At 35.9% G+C, this 20081-nt stretch overlaps 4 protein-coding genes across 5 annotated transcripts; 2 read left to right on the top strand and 2 right to left on the bottom strand.

The window, feature by feature from the left end:
* The first annotated feature begins 471 nt into the window (after nt 1-471).
* On the top strand, nt 472-2770 carry LOC107784708 (COBRA-like protein 4). The gene is made up of 6 exons (XM_016605905.2): nt 472-666; nt 782-861; nt 953-1409; nt 1696-1843; nt 2001-2251; nt 2356-2770. Exons 1-6 carry the CDS (start codon nt 597-599, stop codon nt 2574-2576), a joined length of 1227 nt encoding a protein of 408 aa, XP_016461391.1. The 5' UTR covers nt 472-596; the 3' UTR covers nt 2577-2770.
* An 897-nt stretch (nt 2771-3667) lies between these two features.
* LOC107784614 (COBRA-like protein 4) lies at nt 3668-5747 on the top strand. The gene is made up of 6 exons (XM_016605805.2): nt 3668-3852; nt 3949-4028; nt 4172-4628; nt 4768-4915; nt 5057-5334; nt 5432-5747. Exons 1-6 carry the CDS (start codon nt 3729-3731, stop codon nt 5620-5622), a joined length of 1278 nt encoding a protein of 425 aa, XP_016461291.1. The 5' UTR covers nt 3668-3728; the 3' UTR covers nt 5623-5747.
* Nucleotides 5748-6014: 267 nt separating this feature from the next.
* LOC107784532 (COBRA-like protein 1) lies at nt 6015-10036 on the bottom strand. 2 transcript variants are annotated; one of them, XM_075251608.1, is made up of 6 exons: nt 9786-10036; nt 8613-8692; nt 7410-7866; nt 7015-7174; nt 6636-6913; nt 6015-6545 (listed from the first exon to the last, which is right to left on the bottom strand). In XM_075251608.1, the coding sequence occupies exons 1-6, from the start codon at nt 9886-9888 to the stop codon at nt 6250-6252; spliced, it is 1374 nt and encodes a 457-aa protein (XP_075107709.1). In that variant the 5' UTR covers nt 9889-10036; the 3' UTR covers nt 6015-6249. The 2 variants fall into 2 exon arrangements, with proteins under 2 accessions (XP_075107709.1, XP_075107710.1); XM_075251609.1 differs by having other exon boundaries at nt 6308-6492.
* Nucleotides 10037-14540: 4504 nt separating this feature from the next.
* LOC107828769 (small ribosomal subunit protein mL104 (rPPR9)) lies at nt 14541-16497 on the bottom strand. Its single transcript, XM_016656139.2, has one exon. The coding sequence runs from the start codon at nt 16347-16349 to the stop codon at nt 14769-14771; it is 1581 nt and encodes a 526-aa protein (XP_016511625.2). The 5' UTR covers nt 16350-16497; the 3' UTR covers nt 14541-14768.
* Between the last annotated feature and the right edge of the window lie 3584 nt (nt 16498-20081).

The following is a 20081-nucleotide window of genomic DNA, read 5'->3' as shown; positions in this document are numbered from 1 at the left end:
TAAACTCTATATAAGTGATTTCTTCATCTTCTTTATATTAGTGCCTCTTGGAAGTGTTCAGAAAGCAAAATATCTATTCAATTGAATTCAATTTTTGAGTTATATAGGAGCTTTCTCTCAGATTTTTTTTTTAAAGAGAAAGTGTTGTCCAAGTTACACCCATGAGTAAAATATAGTGATTCGAATTGATTCTGAACTAGCCACTCGTACTATTTCGTTGAACAATGTACATAACATTATTAAGTTAAGTTCTTTTGAGGCATTTCTAGCAATATTAATATAGTATTAACTCTTCATGCAAGACAAATTCAACTAATTCAAAGTTGGACTTTGACACTAGTAGATAAAAACCAAGAAAGTGAGGTTGCAGTATTAAATAATTCTAGAGTCTGTTTCTAGGAAGTAACCTCCTATGCGACTTGTTCAATTTTTTTTCTCCCCTTCTATTTTTACACGTTGAAAGCAGTATTCCCTTTTTTTCTTCAACTCCTTTCAGGAAATTTTGATCATAATTTTATAGCTCACTGTTTACAAGTAAGCAGACTGTTTCGTTAAGCTCTTCTATATTCTCGAGAAATTTGGATTAGTTTTACACAATGGAGTGCAAGATTTCCTGGAACTCTTATACCTTAATGTTTCTCCTTTTTGTGCTATGTTCTGGTGGAGGTATTTCATTATATTCAAGTAGTAGCTCTCAACATTCAAAATTCAATTGGAGTGATTCTAGTTTTCTGATAAATTTTGTAATATAATTAATTGAGTTTCTTACTTTTTACTGCAGCTGCCTTTGACGCATTGGATCCAAATGGAAACATAACAATCAAATGGGATGTGCTTTCTTGGACTCCTGATGGTTATGTGGTAAATATATTTGAATTATTATGTTATTCACATTTTAATACTAAGCAGTTTGAGATTTTTGGTACGTACATGAATTCTTGAAATTCTTCAGGCAGTGGTGACAATGAACAATTACCAAATGTATCGTCCGATAATGAGCCCTGGATGGACTTTAGGATGGACATGGGCAAAGAATGAGGTAATTTGGTCCATGTTGGGAGCACAAGCTACTGAACAAGGGGATTGTTCAAAGTTTAGAACCAATATTCCTCACAGTTGTGATAAAAATCCTAGCATTGTTGACTTGTTGCCAAATACCCCTTTTAACCAGCAAATTGCTAACTGCTGCAAGGGTGGTGTTTTGGATTCGTGGGGGAAAGACCCTTCTGCTGCTCTCTCTGCATTTCAGATTAGTGTTGGCTCTGCTGGGACTACAAACAGAACCGTCAAACTTCCCAAAAATTTCACTTTGCTCGCTCCAGGACCTGGATATACCTGTGGTCCTGCTAAAATCATCACTTCCACTCGTTTCATCACGCCTGATGGTAGACGAGTGACAAAGGCTATGAGTAAGTTTGATTTTCACGATTTTTAACCCAAGATTGGAAGTAAATAGTGTTTGGAGGGGAGCCTTGGCGTAACTGGTAAAGTTGCTGCCATGCGACCAGAAGGTCACCAAGCCATGGAAACAGCCTCTTGCAGAAATGCAGGGTAAGGTGCCGCGTAAAATAGACCCTTGTGGTCCGGCATAACGGGAGCTTAGTGCACTGAGCTGCCCTTTTCTTTTTAATTGGAAGTAAATTGTGTTTCCTAAGTCTGTCTCTAACAGCCTGAATATTTTTGCTCAATATGCAGTGACATGGAGAGTGATATGCACTTACTCTCAGTTCTTAGCCTCCCCGAGACCAACGTGTTGTGTCTCCTTGTCTTCCTTTCACAATAGAAGTATCACACCTTGCCCTTTGTGTTCTTGTGGCTGCCAGAAAAGCAGCAACTGTGTCATGTAAGATATGCATTTCCCATTGTTCAAAGCTTTATATTAAGTACTAGTAGTCGATACTTTTCTCTCTTATGAAGGTACTGATGCGCATAGCACGTTTAAACAAGTAACAATTGGCCTTGTTAAGTAGCTTTAAAATAACGAACAAGTGTAATTGCAGGAAGACACCGAGTGGAGAGGGAGTAAATAAGCCAGTGCTGCAATGCACAAAACATATGTGCCCTGTCAAAGTGCATTGGCATGTGAAATCAAACTACAAGAAGTATTTGAGAGTGAAGATCACCATCACAAACTTCAACTATCAATTCAACTATACACAGTGGACACTCGTCGTTCAGCATCCAAACTTCAATAATGCTACCAAAGTTTCCAGCTTTTCATACAAGCGTCTCATGCCTTATCCATCGATTAGTATGCCCTCTATCTCTTTATTTGATTCATATGGATACAATACATTTTCTTTTGCTATTCTCCGTCAAGGCATTCATCGGACTGATGATAATCTAATTATGCAGATGATACTGCCATGTTTTATGGGAGAAAACCATATAATGATGTCCTGATGCAAGCTGGACCAAAAGGAAATGTGCAGTCAGATTTAACACTTGAGAAGGATGGAAACACAATTACACTAAAGAAAGGTTGGGCTTTTCCTCGGAGGGTCTACTTCAATGGCAATAACTGTGTGATGCCATCTCCTGAATCTTACCCGTTTGTTCCAAATTCTTCCGGATAAAGAGTGTTGCCCAACTGCGGTTCTTCTGTTTCTCTTGGTATTCCTAGCCTGTGGTGGTATTTGGTGATAAATATTGAAGAACAGGAATGTATTAATGAGTATTACAATACACTTGACAATTTCCAGAACTTGTGAAGAGTTATAACGAAAAATAAGGTGCTTACACTCAGATCATCCAATGCCATTTTCTTATAGATATCAAATGTGTGCCATAAAATGTAAACCATTCATACAGGTTTCAGGGATATTAGGATTAACTCTGATTCTACTGTATTTTAATTGACAACAACCTGCTGGATAAATTTTCACAAACATATGTTGTTTCACTTTCCAGTCTGCCACTTGAATTAGTTTATGAGTGAATAAGCTAATAAAAAAAGAAAATATAACTCTGAAGAGCCCTCTTCAGACAGTCGTTGTCATTCAAATTGCTAACACATCTTTGTTCAGTTATGTAACAATGCTCAAGAGGCTTCAAACGCCAAAGCTAAAAAACTTTTATTTTGAGGCATTCGAGCTCACCGTACAACTTCACTTGGATTTCATCAATTTGAAACACCTCCTTGACTCAGCTGCCCTGGTCTTAACAATATAATATGCTCTCAAGAACATTAAATAATGTTGAAAATGATACATATTAGAAAAAAAATTCTCCGTCCTTCGAATACGTTTACAACTGCAAGGGTGGTGGACTGTTATAGATATTGATTGATTAATATTCTCATCAAATTCGGATTCTTATACTGTTATAGGGTAGTATTTTTTGCCTTTTTAAGGGAAGGGGTGGAGGTTAATAATTTTGTTATACATAATCAAGAGCAATTAAGACGTAACATCTACTATAAAAGGCCAGTTTAGCGTACAGTGAAGTCACTAATCAGAAGTGATGATATATCCCACCTAGGAAATGACTGCTTAGCTATTGCGTTCAGATGTCCCATTTTCTCCCGCCTTTCACAACTTTCCATAGGTGAGAGTATTATGGAGTGGGGGTGAGAAAATGATATTATGGCATAAAACACCCAACAACCATTAGGTGTGGCATCAACATGAATTTACCTTCTGCTTAAAATCCCAATCTTTTAATACTCCAACTTCATTCTTTTAGATATAACATAAGATCCTTAAACATCAAGACATACGAGACTAACGATGTCTCAGAAAGGAATATCTTTTGAAGGAAAAGATTATTCCGATCGATGCCAACTCCTCTTATTTCCTCTAGCAAAGCTGATCTTCTTCGCAATCGTCTTGTCTTCTATCTTGCCTCATGCAGGTACAGTACATACCTATATAGGAAATTGTATATTATAATAGCCCCTTTCTCTTTTGTTCCTTGGTAATCAATTTACATATTCTTTTCTACCTTCAGATGCATTTGATCCATTGGATCCATTTGGTAACATCACAATAAAATGGGATGTCCTGTCTTGGACACCAGATGGCTATGTAGTAAGTATCTTCTTAAAACCTTAGTATTTTCAAGAAAAAGGGTTGAAAGAAGCATAAAAAAGGAGTAAAATATACTTGAGTTCCATAATATTGAAATACACAAAGGAATATATGAGTAATGACAATCTAAAATATTCGTCCAGGCTGTAGTAACAATGAATAATTTCCAAATGTATCGGCACATTATGAGCCCAGGGTGGACTTTAGGATGGAACTGGGCAAAGAAAGAAGTGATATGGTCCATAGTGGGAGCACAAGCAACAGAACAAGGTGACTGCTCCAAGTTTAAAGGAAATGTACCACATTGTTGCAAGAAGGATCCTGTAATTCTTGACTTGCTTCCTGGAGTTCCTTACAACCAACAGTTCAGCAATTGCTGCAAAGGTGGTGTTATGGCATCTTGGGGCGAAGATCCTTCCGAGTCAGTTTCTTCCTTTCAGCTTAGTGTTGGACTTGCTGGAACATCAAACAAGACGGTGAAACTGCCCAAGAATTTCAGTCTGCTTGGTCCAGGACCAGGCTACACTTGTGGCCCTGCTAAGATAGTTCCATCCACTGTTTTCCTCACTTCAGATCACAGGCGAAAAACTCAAGCATTGAGTAAGTTTCCCTATTTTTCTCTTTTATTTTTGGTCATTTCAAGAAGGGCATTAAATCCCCCTCCTAGTGTAAATTTGCTTTTGTCAGTTTGAGAAGTTAAATAAATAAGCAATCAGGTTGATGAAAACATTGCTTGCAGTGACCTGGAATGTGACATGCACCTATTCTCAGTTTCTAGCGTCCAAGTACCCGAGTTGTTGTGTTTCTTTCTCAACTTTCTACAACGACACCATCACTCCTTGCCCAACCTGTGCTTGTGGTTGCAGCCATAAACACAACTGCATCATGTAGGTATCCTTTTCAGTGGAACTGTACAGATACTTGAAATTGAAATGGAGAAATTTTGTTTCTCAAATCTTGAAGCTTTGTATTGCAAACTTTGAGCTTTTCCATTCAGTTGATAATTAGTCTGAGATTTCATGATGCAGGAGCGACTCCGAGAAACTGAAAAAGAAGGGAATAAATACTCCAAGAAAAGATAATGAGCCATTGCTACAATGCACCCACCATATGTGCCCAATACGCGTGCATTGGCACGTTAAGATCAATTACAAGGATTACTGGCGAGTCAAGATTGCTATCACTAACTTCAACTACAGATTGAACTATACACAGTGGACACTTGTGGCACAACATCCTAATCTCAACAATGTGACTCAAGTTTTCAGCTTCAACTACAAGCCTCTCGTGCCATACCAATCCGTTAGTGAGTGCATCTGAACGTGAATTTAGCTTTTTTCTCATTCTTAATTTCGTGCAGATAAAAAATCGAACTGAACTTAACGATCAATCCTGATACACAGACGATACTGGCATGTTCTATGGCATGAAATTTTACAATGATCTCTTGATGGAAGCTGGACCTGCGGGGAATGTTCAGTCTGAGGTGCTTATGCAAAAGGATAAGGAATCATTTACATTAAAGTCAGGATGGGGATTTCCCCGGAGAGTCTACTTCAATGGAGCTGAATGCAAGCTTCCCCCTCCGGATTAATATCCAACTTTGCCCAACTCTACTGAAAAACGACCATTTTCATTTTCAATCACTGTAATTTGCATGATTTGGATGATTTTCCTCACCTGGTAATGGCAAAAAAATTCCTAGAATGGAAGCAACAACAGATTCTGCTGGCCCTTCTGATAATATTTAGACTGTGTTCCAACATTGAAAGAGCTTGCTTAGGTTGGTTTTATATTGCATGCATATAGAGAGAACAGTGAGATTGCACCTTGTCTATTTTGTTATATATCTGGAGATAGTATTTCATTTCACTTATGTATAAGATTCTTGCTTCGCCAAATCTTTCTTAACATCATTCAATAGTGTACATCAAAATTTTCAAGATATAGGGCACTGATGCATTATCATAAAGGGTTACAATTCTACAAAGATATACAATGCATCTGTTGAATCTCAATGCAATCGAACTGGAACACAGCAAGCCAATAGTTACATCTACAAAATCACAAGTACACATTCACATTTGGGAACCTTGGGATGAAGTTGCAAAAGTGATGCTTTTAAATTTACTGAAGACATCTAGGTTGGTGTAAACAAGGGTAGGAAATTCTCTCTTTCGGAAGCAATGACAATCCTTAATTCTATTTCTTTCTTATAATATTACAAGGTATGTGAATATAGTAGAATCAGAGACACCAAAATTGCTGTCAGAGAGTGAAGTATAGTGGGCGCACTTTGGGCACTAGCATTTGGTAGGTAAGGATAGGCATCCGGAGGTGGCATAACACAGTTGTCCCCATTAAAGTATATCCGTCGAGGGAAAGCCCATCCCTTTTCAAAGCTGAACTTCGATTTATCCTTCTGAAATATGATCTCTGATTGCACATTTCCAAAAGGTCCTCCCTGCATTAGCAAATCATTGTAAAATTTGATTCCCCAAAACATAGCAGTATCATCTGTACAAGATCAATTAAAAGAAAATCAGTTAGAAAGCTCAAATGTATATAAAAAGTTGTATTTACTTATCAAGGGGAAAGATTACTCACTAATGGAACCGTACGAGACCAGTGGCTCATAATTAAAGCTGAATATCTGGGTGAGATTGTCAAAGTTGGGGTGCTGAACAACAAGATTCCATTGGGAATAGTTCATTCTGTAGTTAAAATTTTGTATGGTGAGTTTTACCCTCCAGTATTCTTTATAGTTGGTCTTAATATGCCAATGAACTCGAATGGGACACATATGTTCAGTACATCGAACCAGAGGACTGTAATCATTCTTTCCTGAGCTTACAAGTGCTGAAGCTAAATATGGGGAGTCCTGCCTGTCAGAGAGCATAAAAATTTCATATGAATATTACGAAGTTCCTGAAGCTAAAATGAAAAAGAAAGGGAGATTTTGAGATTAAAGATAGTATCCACTCACTCTACACATGTTCCAGGTTGAGTTATGTTATTTTTGCAACCACAGGCGCATGTTGGGCAGTTCACAATGGTGTCATTGTAGAAGGAGGAGAGTGAGACACAACAGGTAGGTGTCTTCTGAGCTAGGAACTGTGAATAGGTGCAAGTAACATTCCACGTCACTACAAGAAAAAAAAGATACAAGTAAAATGATTATACCACTCGCCAGTAGAACAAAAAACAAATTTCATGCTCAAAAGGTAGGCATCTTTTACCGATGTGTCATGTCATTAGTGTCTTGAGAAACTAAAGGAATGGAATAGAAATAACAATATACTTAATTGAAAAAGAAAACATGCAACCACTGAAAAAAGTTTTTCTTGGATACTCATAGCTTGATAATCCACTATAACTTACTCAAAGCTTGAGTGACCCTTCTTCCATCTGGTGTTGGAAACTTGCTTGGTTTCCCCTTCTTCGCAGGTCCACAAGTATATCCGGGTCCTGGTGCCTTGAGGGTAAAGTTTTTCGGCAACCTCACTGTCTTGTTGCTTGTTCCTGCTTGACCAACACCGAGCTGGAATGAGCTCACAGCTTTCTGTGGATCTTGAACCCATGAGCTAATTACTCCACCTTTGCAACAATTTGCAGTTTGCTGGTTATACGGAGTTCCTGGCAGCAAATCAACAATGGTTGGGTCCCTTTTGCAGCAATGAGGAATATTTCCTTTGAATCTTGAACAATCTCCTTGTTCTGTGGCTTGACCTCCCGTTGCACTCCAAATTACCTCTTTTTTTGCCCATGTCCAACCAAGTTGCCATCCTGGTGCTTGAATATGACGATACTTTTGGAAGTTATATATTGTAACAACAACCTGCATAATTCAGGGGAGAAAATACTCTTTGGGTCAAGCACTATTGTAATAAACTTCATTATAAGCTCTGGATGGTATTTTAAGTGATGAGTGATTTTGCTACTAGATAAAAAGGAAAAAAAAGAAAAAAATTTGAACTTCCATGTTGCACTAATTCAAATAAACAAGGAAATGATGCACTTAGAGAAACTTATAAAAACAAACATATCAACTTAAGTGTAGTCTTATGGGTCCTAAAACCTTTCATATATAAAATATGCTTAGATTGGAAATATGAACCAGCACAGCCTTTGTGGTTTTGATTAATACAATGTTACCTCTCTAAAAAAAATGCTTAGATAGGAAAGATTATATAAGGGACCGATGTACTCTACAGAAAGAGCTAATGAAATTAGAGCACATCATTGCCATTAAGGCTATTGTAGCATTTTGAATTGGTAAAGAACAGAATTAATTACTTGAACCACCCTGAGGTTAGGTTGTTTATTTTGTGGAAGTGAGATAAGAGGGGACCTTTAAGATATGTGCGTCCTATCCTGTTTCAGACAAAACACAAAAGTAAAGATATATTCATTTATGTTTCATCTTGAGGAGTGAGGGATCAAAATGAAATCCTTCAATGCTTAAATGGCAATCCAATTAGATTGGAAATGAGACAATGATATATTTGAAATCATGTTCCTTCTAGATAGAGTCATATCTCCCTTTGAACATTTCGCTAGTAAAATAAGAGCAAATACACTCACATTATATCCATCTGGAGTCCAAGATATGACATCCCACTTTATGGTAATATTTCCATTTGGATCGAGTGCATCATAAGCGTCTGCAACAATATTCAGCAATCAGTAAACTTTTTTATTCGAGCTCTAGAAACAGGGGGGAAAAAGGACACCAAACAAATAGTGTTAGTAGTGGTTTAATTTCTACTATTTATCGGAGTTTATTCCATATCCCAAAATTTGTTCTTCATAGAGACAAATAAAATTTCTAGAAGTCGTCTTCATAACTGAGCCAACAACAATCAGTAATCTGAACTAAATCATCAACCTAGCCAACAACAAGTGCATATAGCCCCCTACCTGCCTTCTTGAAGGCAGGGGTAAGGTCTACGTACATACTACCCTTTCCAGACCCTACTTGTGGGATTGGGTTTGTTGTTGTTGTTGTACCAAATTGAACAATTTTGATGTCCCAAGCATTATAAATTTAACAGTCAGAGGTAAATATAATATGACAACCCTGAGATTATGTAGGTGAATCTAATATCAACAATGTGAACTAACTCATCAATCTAAACAAAATTCAGTAAAATCACATTGCTAGAATATCAATGTTCCAATCATTATAAATGCAAATGGTTGACTGAAACATTAAGTAGGTGAATTTAGTATTACAAGGTAATATTGACTTAAAAAGTAAAAGGCATAGAAACAGATTTTGCTTCAAACTGTTCACAAACTTAAAAACAAAACAAGGAATAAAACAAACAAGATGCAGAGAACTTCACCTAAAACAATGGGGGAATATTGATGAAATTAACAATAAAGTCTTTGATAAGAAGGTCAAAATGCTCTAGAGTCTTCTACTGTGCTGCAGAGTAACCAAAGCTTAGCATGCACATCAACGTGCAAGACATTCTTGTTCCGTCAATAAACCAAACCACACTCAAAACTCGAATATCCAAACTATCTTTGACCAAAAGCTTAAAATCAAAACAACTCCACCAATGCCAAAAAATCTTTACTTTTATGACTCGCCCACAATAAAAGAAGAAGAAGAAGAAGAAAGAAAAGGAAGAACAAAGAACAACTTAGTCAGTTTGATTCTACAAAACTCCTTAGCATAATAAAAAATAAGGAATGTTATATATTTTTTAGGGTAAATTTCATTAGTTCATTGACACGTTGAGCACTCACCTGTAGACTGAAAGCACATTAGAGAAATCAAGAAAGCGATCAGAATAACAAAACTGCCAAATTTAGTGATTGATCTTGAGCTGGAACTAAGGCAAACCTCCATTGTTGAGTTTAAAAAAAGAAAAAAACTGGTTGAGTATTTCTGGATTTTTGGACTAGGGAAGAGTGACAAATATTTTGTGTGGGGAATGCAGGTTGGCAGAGTAGGAGAGAGAAAGAAGAGGGAAGGGAATTAAAATGTTGTAATGGCAAGGAATTAGCCTTTTGTAATGTTCATATGGACTACTGTGTTAGTTAAAACTGAAAAAGGAGGGGCGAAATAGACTGTATTGAGCCAACTGTCACCAGATTAGCAAATACTATTTAATTTTTCTTTGAGATTACTTGAATTTGTAATTTGGAACACTGATAGTAAGGAATTTTCAGTGTTTCCATTAAATGCCGCGGCAATAAGAGGGGAAAACAAAAAGGAACCTTTCCAATAGAGGGAAAAGAAAGGACAATTGCCAGCCCTTTGTTGCAATTTTTGGGAAAAGAGTTGCAGAAAAAAAGAAGGAATCTTGTTTGACGGAAAAAGGAATTGAGGGGAGGGATGCTTCACATTTATTTCCCTTGAACTAAACTAAGAGATTTAAAAAAAGTGATTGCTCTAATGGTAAGCACCCTCTACTTCCAACCAAGAGATTGTGAGTTCGAGTCACCCCAAGAGCAAGGCGGAGAGTTCTTGGAGGGAAGGTTACCGAGGGTCATTTGGAAACATCCTCTCTACTCTAGGTTTTGTTGTTGCTTTTAATTAAAATTAACTAGTTTAGTATGGGAAAAATCTGGTGAAATTTTGCAAGGGGATAATTGTCCAAGTAAAAATTACTTTAAGATTGACTTTCCGCGTTTTCTTTTTTTTTTTTTTTTTTTGTCATAACTTCATGTGTTCAACCATGTAATTGGATTTTCACAGCGCAATACCCTCTAGTGAAGTACAAGATTTTCGGGGCAGATTGTTAAATTCACTTTAAAAAGTAGTGACTAATCTTGTGTTTAATTTCTCTTATGTGTAATATGATTAAAATTTGAGAAACTGCAACATGTATAAGTAATTGACTTAAACTTAAATGATTTTGAATGGGAACACTTCGTGGAATATAATTGGCCATTATATGTGCAAATGATTATGATTAATGACATTCTAAATTGGATCATTTAGGTTAAAAACACTCAAAAGTGGTTAGTAGAGCTGACGTGTTAGCATCTTCTTCTTTCTTTTTTAGGTCCTTTGATAGTTTTTTTAATTTTCGAGATATTCGACATTCGCCTTAGGACTCGATTAAATTTGAATTTGCGTCAAGACATTCTCATATTAGGGCAAGGCACCGTAACAAAGATAATTTTATACTTATGACTCGAATCCGAAATCTCCGATTAAAAAATGAAAGGTTACTTAGCACTCGATCACAGTTTATGATAGTTGCTTGACTTGGAAGGCTCACATGCCTCGTGACTTTTTTGGGGCTTAGAAAGGCAAACTAATTCAATGCAACTTCATTAAGAAATAGCTTTAGAAAAAATTATTGAGGATGTCAATTTTCGTTTCTTTATAGAGATTCTATTCAGTTGCTTTTTGGCAGGACACAGACTCTCACTTCCCCAAGAAAGTATTTGTGAATTGTAATTGAAAATTGTATGTATCTAGAAACGTCTAATACGTGCTTTTATTTCAACACGCAAAGAACTGTGTCAAAATGAAACTAAATTGATGAACCAATACAGGGGGAAAAGAGAAAGGAAAAAACATACGCACACACAAAAGATATACAAATAGCACCAAAAAGATATATTGCCTGTCAATGAAAACGGTGGCCATAATGTTAGTGCAATTTTCTGGTTATATCATATAACAATGTTTTGGCCTTCAAAAACAAATAGTACTCAAATTTAGAATAAGAAATGGCTGTTCAATGAATTTTATGGTTTGCTTCATCCCACCGGCCACCTCTGTTTTTATTGTTAATCTATTTAAAAGAGAGACTTCATACAATTGTTTGCTATTTTTCCATTTTTATTACTAGCAGAAACAGATAGTTGGACCATTAAAAAAGTTGAACACCGTGGATATTTTATTTTCGTTGTTTGGTTAAGCATTAGAATTTATTAGATTTAACGTTTCATTATCATACTTGGTCAAGACGCGGCTAATTAAGGGGGATCATTGCTTTACATTAGCTTACAATTATATAGAGTTATCAATAAACTTTAAATACTTTGGCACATCTTTCTGCTCTTAAATAAAATTTTCGTTGAAATTTGGGAGAAAAATTCCATTAAGATGAGACACTTGGCACAAATCTGAGATGCAAGAAGCATAAAATTCTTTTGTTATGATATCTGACTCTGAAGGCCTGAAGAGTAGTGGTGGCTGGCGCCTGGACTGGGCGTGTTATCTTGGATTTGAGTGTGTTGAAAATGAATTCAACAAAAACATATCAAAATCAAACTCGCTCATATTTCAGATAATTAAAAAAAAGGGTTGAAAATCAATGAGCGGTCTAAAAATGAGTTGACTCATATAATATATGTTTCAAGAAAAACTGTATTACCTAAATAAACTAATAGGAGTATTACATTTCTTAAAGTTGCTGCCCAATATGTATTGAGTGCTTGCCATCTTTCTTTTACTTCTTTTTTTGGTCAAAATAAGGCATTTCAATTTGAAAGTAGTTTTTATATGCTCTATTTGAAGATGGTTTGCCTGTTTAGCTTGCACGCACTTCGATTATTTCACTGAGTACATGCTACATCATAACAATATAGGTATCCGATAACTAGCTTACACGGTATCCGATAACTAGCTTGCACGCACTTCGATTATTTCACTGAGTACCTGCTACCTCATAACAATATAGGTATCCGGTAACTCTGTCCGCCGAGACTTAATCAGACGAAAAGAAATAAGCTAGATTTTTGCTTCCTTTCAGATTTGAACCTTCTTATATACTCCATTCACAAAGCAATAAAGCCTCATAATGACATCTTTTTTCGTGTTATAGTTAGAGTTACTATACCTCGCTTGCCAAGGTGCATAAAAATAGTAGTACTAACCACAAAAGCCAACTGGACACGAATTAGTTATATCTAAGCTTCAATATAACTGTAAGTTGCAGCTAACAGATCTTGGATGCAGCAGCTTGATCTTCATTAGCTTGGGCATCGAACAGAGTTCTTTTGGTAGCACTTTGCTCCTTTTTCTGTTTTTTTTTTGGTTCTCTTACTTTTCCTGAATAAAGAAAAAAACTCTTCATTTATCTCTTCCTCATCAGTGGGTTTAGAGTGATCAGGTGAAACCCCACTTCTCGCTGGCACGTATGCAAGCTTCAATTTGAGAAACTGAGTAATCACTTATCAGTGATAAATAAATAAATAACACCAGAGAATATTACAGCCAAGTTCAATACATCCTCCACAATGCTACCAAGTACCAACCTAGCTGAACTCTGACACAAGTGGTCATCATTCTGACCCAAGTGGTCATCATCCTCCTCCTTTTTTTTTTAATAACTGTAGTGTCAACTTGCGCCTACCTCGACTAATTCCATGGGGTACCTGCCACCTCCCACCAATAACAGGTACTAAGTAACTCTATCCGCCAAATCTTAGACAGATAGAAAGAAAATCATTTAAATGTTTTTGTTTTCCTGAAGTAGTTTGTAATAGCAGCAGGATGATCGCTCAAAGTTATAATATGGCTGAAATTTTAGTCACATATAATCCAAAATGCAGATACTTATGTGCAAAACAATTCCTTATATCCAATCCGATATTTGAGTCATCATACTTCATATTTGCTGAGTAAGACGCATCCTCCTAATGCCATGTACATTTTTTCTATGGTCCATCCACAATAATCTGCAGCATTTTCACAATACTCAACCACATCATATTCAATATTTTTCATCCATTCAGTCTCCATCGTTCACTGCTTCCATTACCAACTTCTCCATGATCGTGCAACACAAACCCTGTTGAGGTAATTCACTTAGATGTGAAGATGACTCCTATTATATGATGTATTTTGATTCAGAATCCACGTCTCCTTATGTAAGGGCAAATTCTGCTAATATAACAAAATGTCTATAATACTACCAAAACGGCAAAACCTCAACCTTGTTGATTGGCAGGAATATCGAGCAGCAAGAACACATGACCGAAGTTTTTAAAGAGTTACCAAACACAGAGAATACTGTGCAAATCATTAGTTCCCTTTTCCAAAGCACTGATCTTGCTGGTACAACATTATTTAAGTATCTCCAAACAAACAAAGAATTCTTTGGTGAAATTCCTACTTTTGTTATAAGAATCTAACTTAACCTGGCACATCTAAAAATCTTTACCCAAAGATGAAGCACCACTGGGATATGGATTTTGCTTCAGAATAGGTAAAAACAATCTAATTGCCAGCAGAAGGGGAAAAAAAGTATGCGCAAGACATGGTAGAAAACAGCTTTAGAGTTTAGACTAAAGGGCACTAGGGAATGAGAATTCCAACGATTATTCTGAACATGCTGTTCTTGCATCCGACTTCAATAAACCAGTACAAAATATGTACGCCTATACAGAGAACTGCACAGCGAATTCAACACCAACAACTGCCAATTAAACTAGTCACAAGTAATTTAGATTTATCTGTCACTAGAGAATATATATACTCAAGTCCATCTGAAGCATAGAAAAATGTCACTACTGTTTGTTACGCAAAAGGAGATATGACAGCAAGTTGGATCTTTAGTTCATAATGGATTCATGAGATACAAGAATATAAATTGGTTCATCAGTTACATATTTTTAAAGCAAAAAAAAAAAAAAGGAGTGTGCACAGCTGCGAATCAAAGATTTTATTTCTAATGTTGTCTAGTTGTATCAAAACAAAGAGGGGGAAAACCTTTCAGCATACCACTTGAAAAACTCTCTCAAAATCATCAGATACAGAAGGGATCAATATGCTCGGCGCTGCATTTTCCTAGGTTTCTTCACAAAACTCAGGCGAATTTTCTTTAGCTTTGTCCTCTTTCTAGCCATTTTCTCAGGCAGTGTCTCTCGCTTCTTCTCCTTCTTCATGGCTGTAGATTTCTTCTTTGCATATCTAGGATGCACCATATAGGCCTTTGGCTCAACTGGCAATCCATTGTTCTCAGCTTCCTTGTAAAGGGCATTTGCTTTGTCAACACGATTATGAGCAACCAGCTTTCCCATCAACAAATCATAAGTCTTTAACCCCGGTTTGTGACCATCCTCTTTCATCTTTGCAAAGACAGTCATAGCATGATCAGTTCTCTCAATCCCACATAATATTTTCAAAAATTCATAATAGGCCTTCTTATCAAGTGCATCCCCAAAACCTGCAGATTTCATTCTATCAATCATTTCGTCACCCTCTCCAATCCTTGCAGCCTGGTATAAGCTCTTAATAAGTGTCAAAAAAGTCGTCTCGTCTGGAGAACAACCCCATTCCCCCATCCTATAAAACAGATTCATAGCATCCTCTGTTTTCCTGATCTTACACAAGTTAGTGATCAACACATTAAAGGTTTCCACATCTCTAGGAACACCGTTCTCTTCCATTTCCACCAACACATTCTCTGCCTCGGATTGAAGCCGAAATGGATCCTTTTTCCTACAAAGCTTACAAACACAATCAAGAATTGCATTATATGCTGCAGTACCAATTTCAAACCCTCCTCTACACATCTCCCCAGCTAACCTCTGCGCCTCATCAAGTTTCCCATCAACACACCAACCCCTTATCAACATATCACATACATATTCATCAGGGAAAAATTCATTAGCTAAATTCTTCACCATTTTCTCAGCATAACTAGCAAAACCATGCTCACACAACCTAGAAACAACCAACTTCAAAGAATTCAAATCCCTAACTAACCCATAATCTTTCTCCATATTTTCAAAGAATGCCACTGCTTGAGTGGCCCTCCCGGCCCGTACAAGCCTATCAACCATGGACTCAAACGTCTTAAAACCGGTTACCCCTCGGCCATCAGTAAGCACATCATTTGCAGCTTTAAAATCCTTTCTCCGTCCAAAATAATCCACAAACAAAGCTAGAACTTCATCATCAAGATTGAAACTTTCTTTGGATTTAACCCATTTGAAAAAACCTAAAACAGTTCTGCCAGCATCTGGGGAAAGATTGAGTGTGGTAAGGATCAGGGAAGGCGTTAAAGTTATGTGGGAGAAAGAAAGATCGAGTCTTTCTGGAATGGAGAGAGATTCCGCGTCCAGTTCTTTGACAAGCTCAGACGATAAAGACTGAGCAATTGTTTCTTCTTGATCCTTTACAGGATCTTCAGATTGGGATGAAAAGGGTTTAAAACTGGTGCAATATAGTGAAAACGAAAATGGGTCATGGGGCAGTGGTGAAGTGAAAAGGTGGGTTTTGGAAAGGGAGAATTGGGAACAGGGAAGGTGGTGGGATTGATTAGTCGCCGACGAAGAAATACAGCGGCGGAGCAGTGTTCGAAGGTGGAGACGTGTTAATGGGGACGTGAGTCTACGCATTTTCACTGTCTGTACTGTGTGAGAAAGGGAGGCGGCTATGGCGGATTGTTAAACCCTCTCTGCTACTGCTACTGCTACAGCTCTGAGCTAAGCTGGTGTGGTTTTGGGCTTTCTCTTTGGGTTTTGGCAACTTTTGGGCCTTTTGGCCACCAGTGTGGAAAAGTCATTACATTTAGCCGTTCCACAAAAAATATTCATATTCCCGAACCAAATATATACATGAAGAATTCACTTAAATAGCCGTCCACCCAATCACTTAAATTAAAAATAGTCAGCAAAAGTATAATATATATAATTTATATACTATATGTGTATAATTTTATGTAATCAATATATAATTTATGTATATAGCTAGAAAAAGTAAATAATGAATATGACCGGTTATTTATGTAAAGATCTCAATATACATATATACTTATATTGACTAGATTTAGTGTACGTGCGTTGCACGTGTAATTTAACTTATTTGTCAAACATTACAAAATTAGTATCTAAAAATTATAAAGTTTTTATTGCATACATATCAAGAATTTTTTTGAGTTATACAATAGATATTAAATTATCTAAAAAGCTTACATCGTCACATTCTCTGGGAGTTGAGCGAAGTAGTATTTATTTGACTAATAATGGCTTCTATATTTTATATTTATGACATGATGAACAATCTGTGACATATCTCTCTTCTCTTCTATGATTTGATAGTCTATTCTTTTTTTGGTTTCAACAAATGCTTCCAACTTTAAATAAGATCATTTAAAGGTTGAATTTTTATAATGCAGGAACCAAACTAAAGCAAGAAAATTTTAGAAAAATTTTACTTCCTCACCAATAAAGTTAAAAATTGTATAGGAGACTCTCGTTTTGCATTCAGTTTATTTTCTTAAGAATCTTCTTTTGACTTAATTAACGAATACCTACAGAATTAACAAATCCTCTCAATAATTAAGTAGTAACTTTTTTATAATACTGTATCATGCGTAAAATACATGTATTAATTTGCAGGATAATTTCAGTGAATCAGATTCCTATGGCCGCACAACATAAAATAAACTCTTACAATTAATGATCTCTGTTATAATAATAATAATAATAATAATAATAATAATAATAATAATAATAATAATAATAATAATAATAATAATAAAGGTAAAAAATTAAATAGGTGTGAACTCTAGCTCGTTCTCCCATTCTCACAGATATATAAAAAAAAAATTACCTAAAAGCATCAAAAGCTTTAAATCAATAATACAGTTTTTTTCATATATTAATCAATAAATGTTATTTCAACATAAAATTTATAAAATTATTTTTGTTCTAGAATGCAAGGGGTATCAACTTTAAAATTCAAAATTTTCTTAAAAGACGTTCACCAAGATAACAAGATGAAAAATTATTGTCTCAAAGCAAAAAATAATCATGTACTCAATGACAGAAAATTTCTCTCTTTATATCTTGTAATGTCAAATTCTTAGCAATATAAGTATGAAGAATTATAAAAACAAATTCTCAAATAAATCTTATATTCATAAATTGTGTATTTACAATGAATCTCTATCGAACTCATCATGTGTACTGCATGACAAAGTAAAATAATGTATAGCTCCTTGTCTTGTGTTTAAAGAATCATACAAATACCATATTTATCTAATAAATAATTGTCCATATAAAAGTATACAAAAGAAAATTGGTAGTACCAGATTTGTTTGGGTGATTTTGTTTTTGGGAGATGTGAAACCACCTGATTAGGTAGTGTTTCTGGAAATAATATTTTGGAGTTCCTTAGGCTTTAAACTTTTTTTTTATTTGTTTATATTGGTTTTAAAGTTAAAATTATTTATTTGAGAATAGAAGTGGAAAATTTATTATGATCTCATACTCCTAAATATTAGTAGTTCATTTATAAAAAACAATTAGAGCATTTAATATTGTTACACAAGTAGATACATATTCCAAAGTAGGAAGAATGTAATAACCAACTATTAGGTAATTTTAAAGTCTTAAAAATTATAGAAATAATTAAATTACAATTTTATCCAACATAAAATTTATTTTAAGGGTAAAACAAATCGAACGACATTTCGTTAAGGAGTTTCGTGCTACGCACGTTGCGCGTGTACCCCATTTTAATAAGAAATTTTTTTTTAATATATCATATAATTTTAATGTATGCATAATTTATTGTAACGACTCGACTTGTCGTTTTAAGAATTTACGTTCCGTTCGGTGGCTTAAGGTCTCGAGCAGCTTTGAAATGTGTATTATGACTTGTGAGGGTGGTCAAGTTTGGTTTTCGGATGATTCAGGATTTAATTGAAAGAACAATTCTTGTTTTGGAAGTTTAAGTTGAAATAATTGACCAGATAGTGAATTATGTGTAAACGACCCCGAAATGGAGTTTTGATGAGTCCAAAAGCTCCGTATGATAATTTTGGACTTAGGAGCGTGTCCGAAATTTTTTTGGAAGTTCGTAGTGAAATTTTGCTTGAAATGGCGAAAGTTGAATTTTTGGGAAGTTTGACCGGGGAGTTGACTTTTTGATATCGGAGTCGGAATCCAATTCTAAGAAATTTTTTATAGATCCGTTGTGTCATTTATTCAGACATTTGTACAAAAAGTTATGATCGATTAACTGAAATTGGTACTGCAGATTTTGGCTACAACAGTGTGCATCACCAGAAATTTCTGCTGCACAGGGCTGACTTTGGGAGCTTATATCTCGCAATCTGTCACGACCCGGAATTTTTACCGTCGGGACCGTGATGGCACCTAACATTTCATTTGCTAGGCAAGCCAACGCTAGAGAATTATTAAACCAAATCCTTATTTCCATTCAGTAAATAACAATAATTAGCTAAGATGAAATATAATAAGTGCGGAATAATATAAAAACTGTATTAATTACTACCACCCGGATCTGGAGTCACAATTTATGAGCATTCTAGATTTTACTACAAGTAATAGTTTGAGAGAAATACAACTGTTTGAATGAAAGAAACAGTAAAACAGAAAAGATAGACGGAGACTTCAAGGTCTGTGAACGCCGACAGATCTACCTTGAGTCTTCGAATAGCGGGTCCAATAGCTAAAATCTCGATCAATCCGAGCCGGTACCAAAATCTGCACAGAAAGTGCAGAGTACAGTATCAGTACAACCGACCCCATGTACTGGTAAGTGTCGAGCCTAACCTCGACGAAGTAGTGACGAGGCTAAGGCAATGCACCTACAAATCAACCTGTATAATTTAACAGTGTATATACAAATAACAGTAATGAAGAGCTAGACAAGAATTATCGGGAGGGAAAAACATGTTGGGGGAAAATACGAAGTAAAGGGATACAACAGAATGAGAACTGAAACAACCAATATAATATGAATCAAAAGGAGCACGAATACAGCAAAGGAAAAAAAATGCACGGCATCACCATTCGTGCTTTTACTCTCAATCTCACCATAAAATCAATAAAAATGGCACGGCATCACCCTTCGTGCATTAACTCTCATATCATGGCACGACATCACCCTTCGTGCATTAACACTCACAATATGGCATGGCATCACCCTTCGTGCTTTTACACTCACAATATGGCACGGCATCACCCATCGTGCATTAACCCTCGCAATATGGCACGGCATCACCCTTCGTGCATTAACACTCACAATATGGCACGGCATCACCCTTCGTGTATTAACACTCTCCCTTACCATAATTCAATGAATAAATAACAACAGGG

The sequence above is a fragment of the Nicotiana tabacum genome, chromosome 4 (assembly GCF_000715075.1).
Source record: "Nicotiana tabacum cultivar K326 chromosome 4, ASM71507v2, whole genome shotgun sequence".
Taxonomy (NCBI): domain Eukaryota; kingdom Viridiplantae; phylum Streptophyta; class Magnoliopsida; order Solanales; family Solanaceae; genus Nicotiana; species Nicotiana tabacum.
Note: the sequence above shows the minus strand (reverse complement) of the source record. Positions and strands in the feature narration are given on the sequence as shown.

Bases quoted from the DNA above. Each gene is read 5' to 3' on its own strand.
- LOC107784708 (XM_016605905.2), top strand. From the start codon at position 597: ATGGAGTGCAAGATTTCCTGGAACTCTTATACCTTAATGTTTCTCCTT. The intron at 862-952 runs GTAAATATATTT...GAAATTCTTCAG, and splicing joins GGACTCCTGATGGTTATGTG to GCAGTGGTGACAATGAACAA. The intron at 1,410-1,695 runs GTAAGTTTGATT...CTCAATATGCAG, and splicing joins ACGAGTGACAAAGGCTATGA to TGACATGGAGAGTGATATGC.
- LOC107784614 (XM_016605805.2), top strand. From the start codon at position 3,729: ATGTCTCAGAAAGGAATATCTTTTGAAGGAAAAGATTATTCCGATCGA. The intron at 3,853-3,948 runs GTACAGTACATA...TTCTACCTTCAG, and splicing joins TTCTATCTTGCCTCATGCAG to ATGCATTTGATCCATTGGAT. The intron at 5,335-5,431 runs GTGAGTGCATCT...CCTGATACACAG, and splicing joins CGTGCCATACCAATCCGTTA to ACGATACTGGCATGTTCTAT.
- LOC107784532 (XM_075251608.1), bottom strand. From the start codon at position 9,888: ATGGAGGTTTGCCTTAGTTCCAGCTCAAGATCAATCACTAAATTTGGC. The intron at 7,175-7,409 runs GTAAGTTATAGT...TTTTTCTTGTAG, and splicing joins AAGGGTCACTCAAGCTTTGA to TGACGTGGAATGTTACTTGC. The intron at 6,914-7,014 runs GTGAGTGGATAC...GCTCTCTGACAG, and splicing joins CAACCTGGAACATGTGTAGA to GCAGGACTCCCCATATTTAG.
- LOC107828769 (XM_016656139.2), bottom strand. From the start codon at position 16,349: ATGCGTAGACTCACGTCCCCATTAACACGTCTCCACCTTCGAACACTG.